We start from the raw sequence: 20137 nt of genomic DNA, 5'->3' as shown, positions 1-20137 counted from the left end.
TGCTCTCTGACCTTGGTCAAATCACATCACTTCTCTGTGCCTCAGTTTCCTCATTTGCATAATGGGGATAAGATACCTGTTCTCCCTTTTACTTAGATTGTGAGCCCATGTGGGACCTGATTATCCTTTATCTTCCCCAGTATAGTGCTTGGCACAAATACCACAATTATTATTATTATCATTATTATTAAAATGGACTTGACATACTTGATAACCCAGGACATTCTCTCCCTTTTTCTTTTTTATGAGTTTGAAGTTCTGCTTTTTTAAAAAAGTGTTGTCTTCACTGCCCCCCTCCCAAATTAATAGTATAAAAAGTGGTGTCCTACTGCTTTGACTTCATAGTAATAAATATGTATGTTTGTGTGTATGTATCTATATATATAAATGGTATTTACTAAGTGTTCACTATGTACCGGGCAATACTAAGCACGGGGGTAGGTAGATGCAAGATAATCAGGTTGGACACAGTCCATGTACCACATGGGGCTCAATCCTAATCCCCATTTTACAGATGAGGTAACTGCCCAAGGTCACACAGCAGACAAATGGTGGGGCCAGGGTTAGAATCCAGATCCTCTGACTCCCAGGCTTGTCGTCTTTCTATATATATATATAGATTTATATATATTTATTTATTTATATATTTATATATATAGAGAGAGATTTATACCATTTATATATATAGATACATACACACAAACATACATATTTATTACTATGAAGTCAAAGCAGTAGGACACCACTTTTTATACTATTAATTTGGAAGGGGGGCAGTGAAGACAACACTTTTTTAAAAAAGCAGAACTTCAAACTCATAAAAAAGAAAAAGGGAGAGAATGTCCTGGGTTATCAAGTATGTCAAGTCCATTTTAATAATAATGATAATAATAATAATTGTGGTATTTGTGCCAAGCACTATACTGGGGAAGATAAAGGATAATCAGGTCCCACATGGGCTCACAATCTAAGTAAAAGGGAGAACAGGTATCTTATCCCCATTATGCAAATGAGGAAACTGAGGCACAGAGAAGTGATGTGATTTGACCAAGGTCAGAGAGCAGACAAGTGGCAGAGCTGGAATTAGAATACAGGTTTTCTGACTCCCGGGCCATGTTCTATCCACAGGTCACACTACTTCAAGTGACTGTTCAGGTCAGGCCTTTGTTTGTGTCCCCTGTTGTTGGAGTTAGGTCATATTTAGTGTCTCATTCTTTCTTCTTTTTCAGGTCCTGGGCGAATCTATGGCTGGGATTTCTCAGAATGCCAAGACAGGAGATTTGCTTGCTTTTGGAGAATGTGTGGGTATTGCTTCCAAGGCTCTCTGTGGTCTCACAGAAGCAGCAGCCCAGGTAATCCCTCTGGACACAGAACATTCAATCATTACATGGAACTGCTCCCATCCTCCTGCTTCTTCAGCTCATGCATTTGAAAGTATGACAATAATGATAGGGAGCTGAGTTTTAATTATGCTGAAGAATTTGTTTTGGCATTCAACTTAAATTTGGCTGGAAAAACTAATTGCTGACTTGTTTGGGGGTTTGCACTCAAACACCCCATCTTGCAATTGTATTTGTAAGTGTGTCAATTTCAATTTCCCAATTTCTGTTTCTAAATGATTCATTCATATAAACCTATATTATTGCAACTTTCTTTACGTGACTGAAATTGGTCAGTACACTCATTTCTTCCCTGACTCGTTTTTATTATGCATCTTGGATAGAAGGCTGTTAAATTAGGAACATTCTTCTAAACATGCAAATCTCTTCGGGTAGAATGCAATCTAATGTCAGAAGAAATGGTTAAATGCTCAAAATCAGTCAAGGCACATAGACTAGCATTTGATTTTTCCGTATTCTGGGGTTCAGAATTCTCGTGTTCTAGGAGAATTGAGAGTTCTGCTTTTTTTTGCAATTAGCTGTTTTAGAAAAATAAATTTTTGAACCAAAGATCTGAAGAGCTTTATTTTATCAGGTTGGATTATGGCAGGTGTCTAAATGACACAAGAACTGGTTATGGAAGTTTACTAGAAGTAGAGGATGTTTCTGAAAAGGTTCTTGGACTGCTTTTCTGACACTCAGAGGTTGTATGGTATTCAACATTCTCTCTACCAAGGCTCTATTGCTTCACAGCACATGGTTCTCACCAAGTATTTGTCCTGATTTCCCGGGGGCCCCCAAACTTGTAGTTTGCAAAGTGCTATGTGGTCGTTTTTATCAGTAATCTCTCACAATGTGTGTCATGATTCCTGTGTCCAAGGTGAGAAAACTGAGGTAAACATTTCCTTCACAAGAGCATTGTCACTGCTCTGGACTTGAACTTCTGGTTAGAATGAGAAGTTCCAGCCCTATCCTTTGCTGAGTCCAGTAATGTCCCAAGTGGTGAATACATGACTCTCTAATGCATTATTTTGGCCAAAAGTAATGGTCCAGGATGGTGACCCAGTCTGTGATTTTTTTTTAAACTGGAGAAGGATTCCAGTCAGCCCCATGGCCAGGATTAGAACTCTCCTACCCATTTTCTCATCTGTTGCTCAGCCTTTTCCTTGACGTCGTTTCTCTCATATAGGCTCTTTAAAGACTTTATTGGATGTAACTGTCCCCTGCCCTGCGTACAGCAGATCTTGAGTTGTTGTTTTTGTTCTGTCCTGTGCTGTAGGCTGCCTACCTGGTTGGCATTTCAGACCCCAACAGTCAGGCAGGACATCAGGGTCTTGTGGATCCCATCCAGTTCGCCAGAGCCAACCAGGCCATCCAGATGGCTTGTCAGAATCTAGTGGATCCAGGCAGCAGCCCATCCCAGGTAACTAGCTCAGAAGGAAATGAGAATCACCACCCTCCCTTTAGGCTGAATTGTTTCTTTGTGTGTTTGCCAGATGGAGCCTGAAGACTCAGCCTTCAGCCATCATCATGAAAGAGTCCACGCTTGCTTCTGCTTAGGTGTCAGTAGCTAGGAGGGTGGGCTTAGTCATTTGGTAAAATAATGAAGGTTGGGAAAGCCCATCTGTAGGAGTAAAGGCCCTGGAAGAATGTCATGGCAAGGCAAATTTTATTTTTAAATGGTATTTGTTAAGCGCTTACTAAATGCCAGACTCAGTACTAAGCTTTAGGGTAGATACAAGCTCATCAGGCTGGACATAGTCAATGTGAGGCTCACAGTCCCAATCCCCATTTTACAGATGTGGTAACTGAGAAGTTAAGTGACTTGTCCATGGTCATACAGCAGACAAGTGGTGGATCCGGATTAGAACCCAGGTCTTTTGACTCCCAGGCCTGGGCTCCTTCCCTTACGCCTTGCTGCTCCTTTTTTCCGCTTCTCTGAAATGGGTTTAAAGGAGAAGACCTAGATATACTAAATAAAAGGGAGTAAATTGAACCATATGCCAAAGGAGTCCTTCCAATCTAGCCCATAAGTGTTATAGGTTGTTGGCCAAAAGCGGGATTTGATTTAGGATTTGAGTTTTTGAGAGTGCCCCAGAGCAGGACTCTGATGGGTCTTTATTTCCTCCCCGACCCTACAGTTCTCAGTTACGTTTTTTCCGTAGGTTCTGTCGGCAGCTACAATCGTCGCCAAGCACACCTCCGCCTTGTGCAATGCTTGCCGAATAGCTTCATCCAAGACCGCCAATCCTGTGGCCAAGAGGCACTTTGTTCAGTCGGCAAAGGAAGTCGCAAATAGCACTGCCAATCTGGTGAAAACGATTAAGGTACGTGGCCCACCTGTATTTTACCATGTTGGATGCCTGCAGCCTCCTCAGAAAAGCAAGAGCCGCTGCTGTGACGGGTGGACTCAGCTGCAAGATTTTCAAAACTCGGGTCCTCTATCCCCTTGCTTATATTATTGTTGCCTTTTTTGCAGCTGTTATCATTTCATCTTTATGTATCTGTCATCAGTCATCTCTCCTCTCCCTTATTCGCAGATCGTGATTCCCTCGAGGGCCAGGGACTGTCTAATTTTCACCTTTGCATTTTTTCCCAGCTCTTAGTAAGGTGCTCTGTATCATCATTACAGCTATCAAGTGCTACACTCGGTTCTTCTGTCACAGATGCCAACACTCCACATTTTGTATAGCATGTTGTTGGGGAGGTAGGAACCGTTTTCCAATAGCACAAGTCTGTCTGGTTAGATGTGAATCCGATGTCAGAAGCAACAGCTGTGAGCATGTACACAGCCTGGCAAGGTATATACTCTCTAATGAATTTTCTTTAAGCTAGAGTTCATCAGGAACACAATCCACATGTTACCGGAGGACTGAGTGTACTCCAGCAGTGATGGGAGAAATTATCCTCTGGAGAGGAATTCTACCCAGAAAGAACAAAGAGTTTCTACCTCAATAGTAGCTTTAGTGAAACAGATATCCTTAGGAAATAATGATGACACGAAGAAAGACTATGATTTGAAATTTTCCTAATATTTTGGGGGTGTCCAGAGAAAGAGTGCATCACCCACTTGTAGGGCCCTCTCCTTCATTCATTCGTTTGGTTGTATTTATTGAGCACTTCTTCTGGGCAGAGCACTGTACTAAGCACTTGGGAGGGGACAGAATAATACTAAGTAGAAACATTCCTTGCCCACAGCAAGCTTATAGTCCTCCAGGTTGGTTTTCAAGCTCCGATGATTGGTCTACCCCAGCTACTCCTGACTCCATTCTCAATGTCTAGTCAAGCAGTGTGGTCTAATGGAAAGAACACAGGCTTGGAAGTCGGTGGACCTGGCTTCTACTCCTAGCTCTGCTATTTGTCTGTTTTGTGATCCTGGGCAAGTCACTTAACTTTTCTGTGCCCCATTAACCTCATCTTTAAAATGGGGATAAGCCTCTTGTGGGAAGTGGTCTGTGTCAAGCCTGATTAACCTATCTCCCCCAGTGCTTAGTACAGTGCACTTAGTACTATGGCATATAGTAAATGTTTAACAAATTCAGTTGAAAAAAAAAAGAAAAAGATTAGGTCTCAGAAGACCTAGGGTATAGCCTCAGGGGCCTGCTGGGTGTCAATAATAATAATAATAATAATTGTCTCACGTAGGGCTTACAGTCTCAATCCCCATTTTACAGATTTTTACAGATGAGGTAACTGAGGCACAGAGAAGTTAACTGACTTGCCCAAGATGACACAGCAGACAAGTGGCAAAACTGGAATTAGAACCCACAACCTCTGACTCCCATGCCTTTGCTCTTGCCACTAGGCCATGCTGGATCTGTTTCTTTCTTTGTAAAATGAGGATGGCATAGCTGCTCCCCGCCCCCATCAGATTTTGAGCCCCATGTGAGACAGGAACTGGGTCAGAGTTGATTTTTTTTTAGTGGTACGTATTGAGCGCTTACTATGTGCCAGGATCTCTAGATACAAGATAATCAGGTTGGTCTCACATGGGGCTGACAGTTTAAATCAGAGAGAGGAGGATTTAATCCCCACTTTACAGATGAGGTAACTGAGGTGCAGAAAAGTTTAGTGATTTGCCCAAGGTCATACAGAAGACAAGTGCCAGAGCCAGGATCCCCAGAGCCAGATCCCAGGTCTCCTTGACTCCCAGTCCCATACTCTTTCCATTAGACCACACTGCTTTTCTTATCTTGTGTTTTATCTCTGTGCTTGCTTGCCGCACAGTAAGTGAATAATAAAATAATATATTATTTTTACCACAAAGCCTATAGGATTAAGTCCTTGCCTCTTAATAGGAAATTTCAGGCTCCTATTTTCTCCATCTTTCTTTTTCAGGGGGCAAGAGCAAATTGACAGCACCCAAAATGTTGCTTCGTAATTTAAAATATTGCTGCATTCAATTGAATTAGGGCAAAATAGAGACTCAGTACTGTACATTCCAGATGCCTTTCTCTGTGTCTCTTGGTGGTTTTAAATACTGAGCTGTATTCATGTGCGCCATCTCTCCAGCTCTTCTGGTTCTTTCACATTCTTAGAGCAATTTCATTCCCTCATCCCAAATCCATGGCCACAGATGAGTCTGTGATGAAGTCCCCCAAACTAGGCATTGTCATTACTGACAGACTCAGGGAAGAAAGCTGTCTGATTGTAACAGAGTGGGCAAAAGCTTTCTTCTGTGCGTTAACACCTTGGTAATCAGGGGAAATAGGAAAGGGGGAACATAGGGGCAAAGAAAATTGCTGCTAAGGCAGCAATTGGAATGCTATTTGTTTTTAAATTAGCAGAGTGGGACCAGGTGTGTTGATCATTTTGAATTGAATGGCTAGTAGGAGCATAGGGGAAGCATTCAATTGTGGTTCTCTTTATTCTAGATAGAAAAAATATTTTCCCCTGCTTGGAATGTTGGAGCAATAGGGTATGAATGTACAGTTTCCTTCTCTCTTTGTCGGGGAGCCTGTGACACTGGTTTCAAATGTAGTTCTAAGAGCGGAATGTTATTTTTACGTGTGCATTTGCACTAGCTTGGCCGCCAAGGGGAAATTGTGCAATGACAACTTTTATTTTTTCTAAGAAATCAGATCTTGGCCTTGCCCTGTTGATTTTGCTCTCAGGGCTAGACCTCCCTATAGTGCAGAAGGTACAATGGATGGCGTTCCTTCTTTGGGCTTGGCTAGAGTGTATTTTTTTTTAATCTCTGCACATTTAGTTTTGAAAAAGGAAAAAAAATCTCAGGATACTGGCGTTTCTTGTTTCTAAGTCTTGTTTTCTCATTATCTCTTATCTCTAAGTCTTAATTCTTAAACAATTAGCCAAGTTTAGTATTTCCAAAATTTTAGGCTGCATTATGATGGTACTGTGCATGTTTTTCTGTTTCATTTTTCATGGTATTTGTAAAGCACTTACTATGAGTCGAGCACAGTTCTAAGTGCAGGAGTACATACAAGTTTATGAGGTTGGACACAGTCCCTGACCCACCCGGGGATCACAGTCTACGTTGGAAGGATGATTTATTGCCCCTTTTACAGTGAGGTAACTGGAGCTCAGAAAAGTGAATTGATTTGCCCAAGGTGACCCAGCAGGCAAGTGCCGGAGCCAGAATTAGAACCCAGGTCCTCCAACTCCCAGGCTCGTGGTCTTTCCACTAGGCCATACTGCTTCTCCTGTTGTACCCAGAAGCCCATTTGGATAATGGAAATGAAAAAAAAAAAGACTCACTGAAAAAGGGATTTGTTAAATAAACATTTGTGACCTAATAGTAAATATGTAAGATGTGGAAGAAAAAAGTAATTGAAGTCACTTTTGTCCCCTTAAGAAACTAAGTTTGTACAATGAGTCCAGCAGCAGTAGGAGAAATGCCTTTCTGAAGGAAGAACTCCCAACATTTAAGTGTGTGTGGGTTGTTAAGTGTCTTAGCCCATCTCTCAACGGGAGTTTCCCAGAAAAAAGGATAATCTTTGCTAAGCATATTCTGATGCCATTAATAGTGGTGCTCAGGCTACCAACTTTAAATGTTGTAGATTGTGGTTGGGGAGGACAACATTCTTCCTTTATTGAGAAGGGAAAGAACTTTGGGGGCTTTAGGATTTGAATATTCCATCTGCTGTCGTCCTTGGGAAAGAGTTATCCTCCAAGGAAGCTGAAGCTCAATTAGAATGTTTTTCAGAGGCTGCCTTCACGTAGAGGCAGCCCCAGTGAGATTAGGGAGGAGGTAATAGTTCACTCGAGTGAAAATGAGGAAATAACAGTCAGTGTGATGAGTGTTGGCTTTTGAGATTTCAGTGTACAACAAAGGATGAAGTGATCCAGCCCTGGTTTTTGGAGATGGAGTTGGTTTAGAGAGTATTGACACAGGAGCAGTCTTTTGTCTTTATTTTTCTTTCCTTCACAGCAGAGCGTCAGCTATGCTTTTGGGGGTCTGGTGCATTGGGAGTGTATCCAATTTCACTTCTTAAAATTGCTAACTGGGCCACCATTTCCAAGCCCTGTGACCTCATCCCCCAGGCTCTCAGTTGTCTCCTCTGCCCTGAATAAGAATTGCCACGGAGCCACCATCTTCCTTCTGAGTCGGAAGATGTTTGGAGTTCCTGGGCCCCGTGCATCACCAGGGTGAAATTTCCTTTTTTTCTTATCAGGCTCTGGATGGAGATTTCTCCGAAGACAACCGCAATAAGTGCAGGATTGCCACAGCACCCTTGATCGAAGCTGTGGAGAATCTGACGACGTTTGCTTCTAACCCAGAATTTGTCAGCATTCCGGCCCAGATCAGCTCTGAGGTAGGGTGGAAACTCTCATTTCCGTTCAGGGGATTTTCCAGGGAGAAGTAACAAATGGATTTGGGTCTGTTAGTCCCACCCTCCCAACTACCACCTCAGCCCTTTCTCACTCACAACCACACTCAGCATTTGCTTGTGCATTCTACTGCTTAAACACCCATTAATTCACTTATCTCTCTTTCCATTCTCCTTTTTCTCCTAACTGTCCATAATTTTTGAGTTGGTATTCCTCTTAGATTGTCAGAGATGGTGTCTCTTACTCAATTTTACTTCCCAGCTCTTCACATATAATGTAGTCAGTAAGTGCTAATGCTGGATGGATCGGGGTGCTAAAAGAAGGTTGCATAGCATAGTTAACCTTCATTTTTAAACTTAAGAAATAAAACAGGTAGGTGCCTTTCCTTAAAAAAAAGCGTTGGATATGCAATCACTCCTGTCTGCTCAGCGAGGGAGACCTGCAGTCTGGAAATGTATGCGGTTTCTCAGAAGCTGGGTTTTAGCAGGTATCTGTTGATCAATCAGTGATATTTACTGAACACTGTGTGCAGAGCGCTGTGCTTAGTACTGCTCTGTGCTTCAGAGAGTGCAATAGAACTGATAAATATGATACTGACCCATGTTACTGTTACACATTGGGTTTTGTAAGCTACTTTCCTAAACTGGAAACTCCCAGAGGTCAGGGATTGTGTCTACCAACTCTGCAAGCTCCAAGTTTGTTTATGCATTCATTCATTCAGTGGTATTTATTGAGTGCATACTTTGTACAGAGAAATTCACTAAGTACTAAGTGCAAGTTGGCAGGCACATTCCTTGCTCACAACTATCTTACAGTGTATGGAGGGAGATAGATATTAATATAAATAATTTGTAATATATAATTTACAGATCTGTGCATAAGTGCTGTGGGGTTGAGGGTGGGAGAAATAGTAAATGCCCTAAGGTTTCAGATCCAAGGATGTAGAAGATGCTAAAGGGAGAGGGAGCAAGGGAAAGGAGAGTATATTTGGGGAAGGCCTCTTGGAGATGTGACCTTAATGATTCTTTGACTGGGGGGAGAGTGGTGGTCTGGTGTACATGGAGGGGGAGGGAGTTCCAGGCAAGGGGAAGGACGTGGGATAGGGGTCAGTGATGAGATAGATGAGCTAGGGGAATAATCCAGAGAAGCAGCTTGGCTTAGTGGCAAGAGCACAGTCTTGGGAGTCAGAGGACGTGGGTTCTAGTCCTGGATCTGCCCCTTGCTTGCTGTGTGACCATGGGCAAGCCACTTAACTTCACAGTGCCTCAGCTGTCTCATCTGTAAAATGGAAATAAGACTGTGAGCCCCACGTGGGACAATCTGATGACCTTGTACTTACCCCAGGGCTTAGAACAGAGCTTGATGCATAGTAAACCCGTAATAAATACTGTCATTATTATTATTATTATTATTATTATTAGGGGGGCAGTGAGTAAGCCAGTGCTAAAGGAGTGAAGTGTAGGAGATTAGCGAGGTGAGGTAGGATGGGGACAGCTGATTGAGTGCTTTAAAGCTTTTGGTGAGGAGTTTCTGTTGGATGCGGAGGTGGTGGGCAACCATTGGAGGCTCTTGAGGAGTGGGGAGATGTGTACCGAATTCTTGGTACAGTGTTCTGCACTCAGTAAACTCTCATTGATTGATAGCCAACTGGAAGAACCATGTCATACACCAAACTGCTTGATTTCCAAGCCCCACTACTGAGATTTGAGAATGGCAGGGCAAGACTTGCACACAGCAACACTCCTGGTTCATGGGTTTGTTTTCCAAGGGAATTGAGACACGGTGGATACACATGGGAAGTAGCGGACTAGTGAGAAGAAGTGGGTGCTCAGGCTGAGCCTCTTCTCTTGGAAGTACAGCACTAAGAGAAGCAGTGTGGCATAGTGGAAAGAGTCCAAGCCTGGGAGTTAAAGGCCCTAGGTTCTAATCCCGGCAGTACAACTTATTTGCCATGTGCTCTTGGGCAAGTCACTAGATGTCTGTGTGCCTCAGTTCCCTCAGGTGCAAAAAGGGGATTCAATACCTGTTCTCCTTCCTACTTAATGAGCCCCATGTGAACCTGATCATTCTGTATCTACCCAAGCCTTTAGTACAGTGCATATACTAAGTGCTTAACAAATACCGTAGTTAGTATTATTATCATTGTTGTTGTTATCATCATCATTATTGCCTTCTGGAGATTAAAGGGATGAGAAAGTGGGCTTGACCAAGATCCCATGGAATTTGCCTCATGACTGAGTAGTCAGAGGCCAGATACAGTTCTGTGGTGGTGAGCTGGCCAAAGCTCTTTTGTAAAAGGGCACATTGATCATATCACAGGCTGCAGAGGACATATAATGATGGTATTTGTTAAGCACTTACTATGTGCCAAGCACTGTTCTAAGTGTTAAGAGAGATACAAAGTTATCAGGTTGTCCCAGTTGAGGCTCACAGTCATAATCCCCATTTTACAGATGAGGTAACTGAGGCACAGAGAAGTTAAGTGTGTTGCCCAAAGTCACACAGCTGACAAATGGCAGAACCGGTATTAGGACCCATGACCTCTGACTCCCAAGCCCTTGCTCTTTCCACTAAGCCACGCTGCTTCTTCATATGGGATACTTGGCTTCAGGAGAGGAACTTAGGTGGTAATTGAGAGGATTGTTGGCAAGTGTGAGGTTTATTGATGAAAACAGAGCTTCGTGTGAACTCTGTAGAAAGAAGCTATGCAGTGGAATTGGGTTGTTACACTATGAATTCACGGTAACAACACTCCTGTCCTTGCCTGCAAATCCTGGGTTTGAGGGTAATGTTCTCCCTCAGTTGGATAGCAGATCTTTCTCTTCCTTCCAGCTTTATAAATGAATATATGAGCTTGAGCATACCCAAGTATCAGTATATAATAATAATAACATTGGTATTTGTTAAGCACATGCTATATGCCAAGCACTGTTCTAAGCACTGGGGTAGATAACAAGGTAATCAGGTTGTTCCACACGGGGTTCACAGTCTTAATCCCCATTAAGGGATTAAGGGAACTGAGGCACAGCGAAGTTACGTGATTTGCCCAAAGTCACACAGCTGACATGTGAGGGAGCTGGGATTAGAACCCATGATCTCTGACTCCCAAGCCTGGGCTCTTTCCACTAAGCCAGGCTGCTTCTCAATATAGATAGGATATAGGATTTAAAGCCTAATTTATTTCGAAGATCAGTTGGGAGGTATTGCATATTCGCAAGGCATTCATTGTTTTCATTTTGTAACTGACCCTGAATTGGCTGAGACTTAGACTTTCAGAGATCAGGAGGCATTTTCTGTCTATCACCTATTTCTCTACTCTTTGCACTTATGACACCTGGACACGGGATCATCATTAATTCCCTTACATATACTGCAAATGCACAAAAGAAATGAATTATTTAATGGGGGATTCTTACCTGGGAAGCCAAAGGTAGAGTGACTATAGGGCCAAATTGGAAGAGTTGGTTTGCTGGCTGTGGTATTATTGGAACAGAGCTGGCTGGATCTAGAGTAAGCAAGGAATGATAACTCCACTCTCTGTTGTTCATGCTAATGGAATATGGCGAAAACACAGATGAAGTGTGCCATTAATCCAGAGTCATGTTAGTCAAGAATTTTACATTTTTCCAGAGTTGCTATCAAATGGAAAAAATGTTGACAGATTCTAATTTTACCTCTGCCCACCCCTTGCATAGTAAGGGTAGTGATTAGCGAAATGCCCCAAAATCAGGGGGTGGAAGGAGGAGAATCAAGAGATCTGGATAATTCACAAACTAAACAAGTGAGAATAAATTGTTTGTGTTTTGTAAAAAAAAAAACAAAAACCCACAAAACTAGTTTCTATGTTCAGAGGAATGCACATTCTCAATGACATTCAAATGAGCTGCCTATTCATGAACTACTATTCATGAGATAGCCCATTTTTGCCTCTTCGATGAGCAGTAACAAGCTGAATTTTCATCTGCTGCCCTTACATTTAGACTTTTCTTTTGGGTTCAGTGAATACTCAGAATTAAATGTAGATTTAGTTCTTCCTCAGGTGCATCTCATTTCTCAATAGATTATATGTTTCTTAGTTTCCAGAACCACCCCCACAAAGGCCATATTTAGCCTATTAGGTTTATGTGATTGTGGGTTGGGCCAGTGTAGCATAGAGTAATTGTAGCATAGAGTACAGTGCCAGGCATGTACTAAGCACTGGGGTGGATACTAGCAAATCATGTTGGACACAGTCCCTGTCCCACTTGGAGCTCACAGTCTCAATCCCATTTTTCAGATGAGGTAACTGAGGCACAAAGAAGTGAAGTGTCTTGTTCAGGATCACACAGCAGACAAGTGGCAGAGCCAGGAGCCTGACCTTCGGACTCCCTGCCCCAGGCTCTGTCCGCTATGCCATGCAGCTTCAAGGAGTTGGATTTCATCCTGACTTTGGCTCTAAGTTACTTTCCTTTATTGCTGAACTCTTCCACTATTCTTCTGACCCTAGGGATCACAGGCACAAGAACCAATCCTGATCTCTGCCAAGACCATGCTGGAGAGTTCATCTTTCCTGATCAAAACAGCCCGCTCCTTGGCTATCAACCCAAAAGATCCACCCACCTGGTCTGTCCTGGCTGGACATTCGCACACAGTGTCCGATTCCATCAAGAGTCTGATCACTTCCATTAGGTATGTTTCCTGTCTTTTACTTGTATTTTTCCATCACGTGAGCCCCGGACCAAAGCTGTCTTCAAATAACAGACGGCTCCCTCATGCCAAGGCCGTAACTTAATGTCATCAATCCATCAGTTGTTTTTATTGAGGACTTACTGTATGCAGGTGACTGTACTAAGTGCTTGGGGGAGTACAATATAATGTGTCAATATACAATATAGACACGTCTCCTACCCATAGCGAGCTTACAGTCTTGGTATGTTGCTGTGTATCTCTGTTTCTTTTCAGTGTCTGCCACCAGAATACTCAGCTACTTGACCAAAGAAGATCAGTGTTAATTTAAACCTTGCTCCAAGAATGAGCTTGTTAGAAACAGGATACAAACTGTTACTCCAATTTTGTGTGGGGACCAAGGGCAGGATACATAATCATACATAAGAGTCATAATCAAGTCATTTAGCCGTATTTATTGAGTGCTTACTGTGTGCAGAGTACTGTCCTAAGCACTTGGAGAGTACAATTTAACAATAAACAGACACATTCCCTCCCCACAACGAGCTTATAGTCTAGTAATTGGATGGATTAAGCAAGCTAGAAATGGCACCTCCGAAATTTGGTTTGGCTCACAAATATTTTTTTTTCCACTGACCTTGTGGTTGGGTTAATTCATCCCGGGGACACATTGGAATTAGACAGTCTTTCTATTGAAGTAAATAATTGGACCTTCAGAAACGAACTGTCTTTTCAACATTTCCTTATTAGAATATAACATTTTTTAACGGAGGTCATATTTAATGGACATTTTGACTATCACTTCTTTACATTTATTTGTAAATCACTTTTGAAAAACCTGTTTACAAATGGCTTCATTTTGCTTCATTTTCTTAACCATCTAAACTGAAACCATTTTTTTAGGATGATTTACAAGTCCATGTAGAGAAAAATCCATTTGGTCTAACTGGTAATGTTACCAAGTGCTTTATTACGAATCTGTAATTCAGATACTGGAAATATTGTTGATTTTTTTTTTAAATATTGGTTTTATGCTTAAATTAGCTTAAGGAAAATCTAAACAAATGGCTGAGTTTAGGTCTTCATTTGCAGTAAACAGAAGAATTTTTTGAAGTCCATCCTAAAACTATAAAAGTGATGTTGAAGCTGGTTTATACTTAAAAATGACCTAAGGTTGAGTTTAGTCCCCTTTGAAGTGCTTCACATTGGTGGTGAATCCATGGACCTAGTTTGTAGGCCAGAGCGTCAAAGGTAGATAGTGTAAGAAGCTTACCTTGAAATTGCTTCTTAGAAACAGCGGTGGGAGGGGTCAGAAATTGCCCGGCAAGAAATTGTGGGGTAGAGAGCTCCTGTGTCAGCAGAGGACAGGACAAAGGCTGGACAAAGTTGCATGACCAGAACTCGAGGATACAAGGAGTTCCCTACCCCAGGCTAAAAGATGCTCTTTGTTTCAGGGACAAGGCTCCGGGACAGAGGGAATGTGACTACTCTATCGACGGCATCAATCGGTGCATCAGGGACATAGAGCAGGCTTCCCTGGCAGCTGTCAGCCAGAATTTGGGCACAAGGGATGATATCTCAGTGGAAGTAAGCCTGTCATGCCAATTTTTTTTGTGTGTGCATATGTGTGTGGGTTTGTTTTTTTTAATAGTGATGTTTGTTAAGTGCTTACTGTGTGCCAGGCACTGTATTAAACACTGGGATAGATAACTAGCTGATCAGGTCGGACACAGTCCGTGTCCCATGTGGGGCTCACAGCCTTAATTCCCTTTTTACAGTTGAGGTAACTGAGGCACAGAGAAGTGAAGGGACCTGCTCAAGGTCACACAGACAAATAATTTAACTGGAGTAGTACCCAGGTTCTTCTGATTCCCAGGCCTGTGCTCTATCCATTAGACCATGCTGTTTCTGAAATACTGTTTGTTTTAGTCTATTATGGACCCATCCTTTCCTCTAACTAGACCAGTGTAGTTGTTGTCCATCACCCGACGGAAGCAGTTGGGCAGACTTCAGGCAGACCGTAGTGTCAACACTGAGTGTCCCATTAATAGTGAATGAGTCGATTCAGTATAGCAGATAGCAAGAGCAGACTTGCGGTTGGGCATCTTGAAGGCCCTATGTTTGTGCAATAAGTAAAAATAAGGCCTTCATCCGATTTTTTTTGTTTTAGCATAAAATTGTGAAGCATCCCGCCCACACAGATTGCTCAGTCCCCCTCCTTCACCCAAACCGTACCATTAATAACATGCTGTCACCATCAACTGGTTTTCTTTTTTGATCTGTGTAAAGCATAATGACTCTGGTTCAGGACCCAGACTCATAAAGACAACTTTTTCCCCCACTTCTTTGGAGATAGTGGGTTTGAGGGCTTACTGAATCATCTTTCCAATCCTAAGTGTTCCCCTAACTCGTTCAGAGTTGCCCAAGCTGAGGTTTCCTTTCCTCCAGCTTCCAGGGCTGGTTTCAGGTTCCTTTTGGACCCTGGATGCCTTTGGTTCATCTGGAGGAAGCTGCGGATGATTGGTGACCAGACCTTCCACACTGGAGGAGCTGTGTTTTTCCACTTAATTAATGTTGGTATTTGTTAAGCGCTTACTATGTGCAGAGCACTGTTCTAAGCGCTGGGGTAGATACAGGGTAATCAGGTTGTCCCACGTGAGACTCACAGTTAATCCCCATTTTACAGATGAGGTAACTGAGGCACAGAGAAGTAAAGTGACTTGCCCACAGTCACACAGCTGACAAGTGGCAGAGCCAGGAGTCGAACCTATGACCTCTGACTCCGAAGCCCAAGCTCTTTCCACTGAGCCACGCTGCTTCCCATACCTCCCACTGAAATTGCATCCAACAGGCCTGAATGGATTACCCAGTGTGAAACAACCCAGGCTTCAGAGTTGGCCTCTTTTTGGAAAAAAAATTCCATTCCCTCTGACTGCACAAGTATGTGTGTCCCAAGCTGTGTCCCAAACCGTGTCCCCTCCCATTCCCAAACCCATTCTCGAGTATGATCCAATAACAGGAATTTTCTTGCTCGAATCGATTTGATCATGAATGTACAGATAACACACCTAGAAGTGGTCTCCCACAAAATGCATGTTTGTGTCTGTGCACGCTGCGTGCGCACGTTTATTGTTTCCTTCCCAAAGTATTTTGGAGTTGTCCCTTAGGCCAGTTCTCTCAGTCATTTGACTGGGCATAGTCCATTAGGCACAAGTTCCTTGAATGGCAATTTTTGCAGAGAGCTACTAGCAGCAAAGATAAGATTTGTATTTTTGCAGCAAAATGCATTTTCACCATTTCTTGTAATCATCTGGTATTCTGTTTGCTGGTTGCAAGTAAGCTTGCAGTGTTCCATGTCATTTTCAACTTTGGATCTCCTATTTTCCTTCACCAAAAAAGTGGAATAAACAGTTTACTAATTGGTCTTTTCCATTGTTGACTAATACTCTTAACTTGTTCCTCCCTGGTTGGTCTATTGCCCTGCAACTCCAGGAAACATTTTAAAAGGGCAAATTTTTTATTTGGGGATTGAGGGGTTCACATGTCCTTGAGCTGGAAGGAAATATTTTTGGTTATTATTCTTAGTATTGCTGCACTTTCCATTGCTATCCCCGTGCTTTAAACACCCTTTAATAATCGTATTTGGAAACCGGCCCACATTCCTACACAGGTACTGATAAACTAGTTGAGGAGCAAATGTATTAATTTCTGAAGTGTTCATATCTCTCAGCCTCTCAGTTTAGCTTGGCAGCCTCGGTGGTTTTCCTGAATAGTTTAATGAGCTTTGATCCAAGGTGAATGCTGTCGATCAATAGCATCCAATCACTTGCATAATGTGTCCCACTGCTCCTGGAGCAAAGACAGAAGCTGGGACTTCATGCTGTCAGGCGGTACTGAAGGGAAATTTGTCAGAGTCACTTCTGATCTTGTGCAGCTTATGTCTAGCTTTCTGAACCTTGAGGTGGAAACAGAAGGGAGTCTTTGTTTCCCCCTCAACAGACTGAGAGAAAGTGTGTGGGGAGGGGGTGTGACAGTGACACCCCTGCTTAATTTGAGTTGGAAGGACATGAGAGTTCCTCTTCTTTCAGGCATTACAGGAGCAGTTGACCTCAGTTGTTCAAGAAATCGGGCACCTGATTGATCCCATAGCTACAGCAGCTCGTGGAGAAGCAGCTCAGCTGGGACACAAGGTACGTGGTCCTGACATATTTCTTGTGCAACCAGTAGGAGCCTCAAGGGGAAGAGGGCTTTCACTGGTTTCAGAAGACTGATGCACATAATTTGTGTGTGGTGCCTATGCTCCAAGGAGTGTAAGAAACTGCACCTCTCCTTTGCCTCTGCCATTTGAGGAAATAAAATCTAGAATGTTTCTGTCCCCAGATTAAGGTAAAAATGGTTAAACGCTGTTTCAGTTAGTCCCCAAAATTGCAGTTAATAAGGCATTTCAGGCCATGGATTGAGCTGAAGCTTTTTGACAGTTTCCTCAGTGTCACAATGGCTTAGGACAAGTTGAAGATTGAGCTTGACAGGTGAACAAGGATTTCAGTTGTCTGAGTACAAAAACGGATGTTTCATCATTTTGTTGTATCTGAGATGGCTTTATCTGGTGCTTTTCAGCGTTGTAGCTTAGTTCTTTTAGCCCCAAAAGGCAAGGGATTGTTGCTGCTTCAGAGTGCTTTCTCCTTGTGTACATACCTAATGGAGACATCAGACTATATTAGTACTTCAGTCATTTCCCGTCTTTTTAGATGCTCGTTGAATTTTCGACTTTAATGGATTAAATATGTAAATCTGTGACAGGTAGTTACATAGTATGAGGAAGTTATAAATGGATTTTTAACTTAACTCATAATCGTTCCCTTGTGTTTATCGGTAGGAGAGTTATTTAGTGTGGCTTTGCATATTAAGGAAGCTAGAGACTAAAATCCATTTTGCACATGTTGAGAATTAAATTCTAAACCTGAGTCCCTTTGCTTTATAAAATGCTTAAGTCATCTGTGGGTGTATTTTGATGGCATGGTGTGCCATTGCACTATGAATTCTGACACATTTTTAGAAGAAAATGTCCAGTTTGGAATGAGATCTTAGTCCAGTGCTCTGCAGATATTAGGTGCTCAGTAAATGGCATTGGATAATAGATTGAAATCTTAGATTCACTCTCAAAAACCTATGGCAACTACAAAAACTACAACATTTGACTCCTGTCATTCTCATGCTACACCCTGCCATCTCCTTGTTCTCCCACCTGCTCCCACTATTTGTAAATAATTTTGTTTGTTCCCCATTAGATTGTAAGCTTCTTGAGGGCAGAGACATTTCTTTAGGTGTGCTGTCCCAGAGGCAAGTGTGCAGTGCTCTTCTCTCAGAAGGTGTTCGGTAAATACCAATGGTTCATTAATGGACTGACTAGCTCTTTGACATCAGAAATCATCTTTTCTCTTTCTGTTCCCCTCTCCCATTCCCGCCCAGCCTGGCTTACACACCATCCACATTTTACAGTTTAGAAGGTGAGGTATTCACAACAAAAATGCCTTGAGATTTACAATATGTCCTAAAGAAAGAAGAAGTGGGGGGATGGAGAGCCTGACCCAAGGTATCAGGACCTTGAGCATCACCTCTCTTTCCAGAGATTAGAGCCATAAATAGTTTATACTGCTAAACCGACCAGCCTTAGAGGAGGCCTTTTGTCAAAATTGCTTCTTCTTCGTGATGTGCCTTTGTGCCAAGTTCAGGAATACTCTGTGCTTTTGAGATCCAGTCAGTAATATTTGAGTGTCTACTGCTTTCAAAGGACTGGTGACACTATCACTGCCCTCAGTAACCTTTTTTTGAAAAAAGGTATGTGTCAAGCACTGTTATAAGCACAGTGTAGATAGAAGTGTGTCAGGAAGGAGACATTCCCTCTCTAACGTGGGACTCACAGTCTAAGTTGGAGGGAGGAGGATTTAACGCTCACTTTATAGATTAGGTAAATAGAGCCCAGAAAAGTGAAGTGACTGGCCCAAGATCAAGCAGCAAGCAAATGGCAGAGCTGGGATTAGAACCCAGGTCCTCTGACCCCCCGGCCCATACACTTTCCACCAGGCTATACAGCTTCCTGACCACTTCCCCGTACAATCTAGCATGGGTTCATTCATTCATTCTGTCGTATTTATTAATTGCTTACTGTTTGCTGAGCACTGTACTAAGCTCTTGGGAGAATATAGTATAACAATAAACAGACACGTTCCTTGCCCACAATGAACTTACAGTATAGAGGAGCGAGACAGACATTAATATGAATAACTAAATTACAGATGTGTACATAAGTGCTGTGGGGCTGGGAGGGGGAAAAAGCAAAGGGAGCAAGTCAGTGTTATAGAAGGGAGTGGAAGAAGAGGAAAGGAGGCGTAGTCAGGGAAAGCCTCTTGGAGGAGATGTGCCTTCCATAAGGCTTTGAAGGAAGGGAAAGTAATTGTCTGTCAGATTTGAGGAAGGAGGGAGGACTAGAGGCAAGACGAGGGCGCAGGATCGGTGGCAAGATAGATAAGTTCGAGGCACAGTGAGAAGGTTAGCATTAGAGGAGGGAAGTGTGCGGGCTGGGTTATAGTTGGAAAGTAAGTGAGGTAGGAGTGGGCAAGGTGATTGAATGCTTTAAAGCCGATGAGGAGGAGTTTTGTTTGAGGAGTTTTGGGGTTAGGGGAAGAAAGGGGTGATGGGTAGACAAAATATTTACAGAAAGAAGAGAAATGCAAATAGGTTATTCCAAGAGACTGGAAGGATGGGTGGTAAATAAATACATGAGTCAATAGTCGAGAATGTAAATTGATGATATTAATAATAATGTTGGTATTTGTTAAATTCTATGTGCTGAGCACTGTTCTAAGCACTGGGGTAGATACAGGGTAATCAGGCTGTCCCACGTGGGGCTCACAGTCTTAATCCCCATTTGACAGATGAGGGAACTGAGGCACCAAGAAGTTGTAACTTACCCAAAGTCACACGGCTGACAGGTGGCGGAGCTGGGATTAGAACCCACAACCTCTGACTCCTAAACCCGTGCTCTTTCCACTGAGCCACGCTGCTTCTCAATTTGCTACGAGTGACTGTTGGGATCCTGTGTTCAGGCCTGGCCTCTCTCCTTCTCTGCAGTCTCTCATTTCCTTCCGCCTTCAGGGCATCTCTATTTGGATGTTCCACCAACACCTCAAACTTAACATGTCCAAAACAGATATCCTCATCTTCCCACCCAAATCCTGCTGTCCCCTTGACTTTTCCAACACTGTAGACAGCACCACGACTCTCCCTGTCTCACGAGCCCG

At 42.7% G+C, this 20137-nt stretch overlaps 1 protein-coding gene across 3 annotated transcripts in view; it reads left to right on the top strand.

Moving 5' to 3' along the window:
- The window catches only part of TLN2 (talin 2), a 488673-nt gene that overhangs the window by 370601 nt on the left and 97935 nt on the right, over positions 1–20137 (top strand). For all 3 annotated transcript variants that reach the window (XM_029064739.2, XM_029064741.2, XM_029064740.2), the window contains 7 exons: positions 1230–1352; positions 2659–2802; positions 3545–3706; positions 8015–8155; positions 12658–12839; positions 14291–14423; positions 16925–17026. In XM_029064739.2, coding sequence (XP_028920572.1) covers positions 1230–1352; positions 2659–2802; positions 3545–3706; positions 8015–8155; positions 12658–12839; positions 14291–14423; positions 16925–17026 — 987 coding nt within the window. The remainder of the gene's footprint in view (positions 1–1229; positions 1353–2658; positions 2803–3544; positions 3707–8014; positions 8156–12657; positions 12840–14290; positions 14424–16924; positions 17027–20137) is intronic.

Source organism: Ornithorhynchus anatinus, chromosome 5 (genome assembly GCF_004115215.2).
Source record: "Ornithorhynchus anatinus isolate Pmale09 chromosome 5, mOrnAna1.pri.v4, whole genome shotgun sequence".
Lineage (NCBI taxonomy): Eukaryota > Metazoa > Chordata > Mammalia > Monotremata > Ornithorhynchidae > Ornithorhynchus > Ornithorhynchus anatinus.
This window is presented reverse-complemented; position numbering and strand designations above follow the sequence as displayed.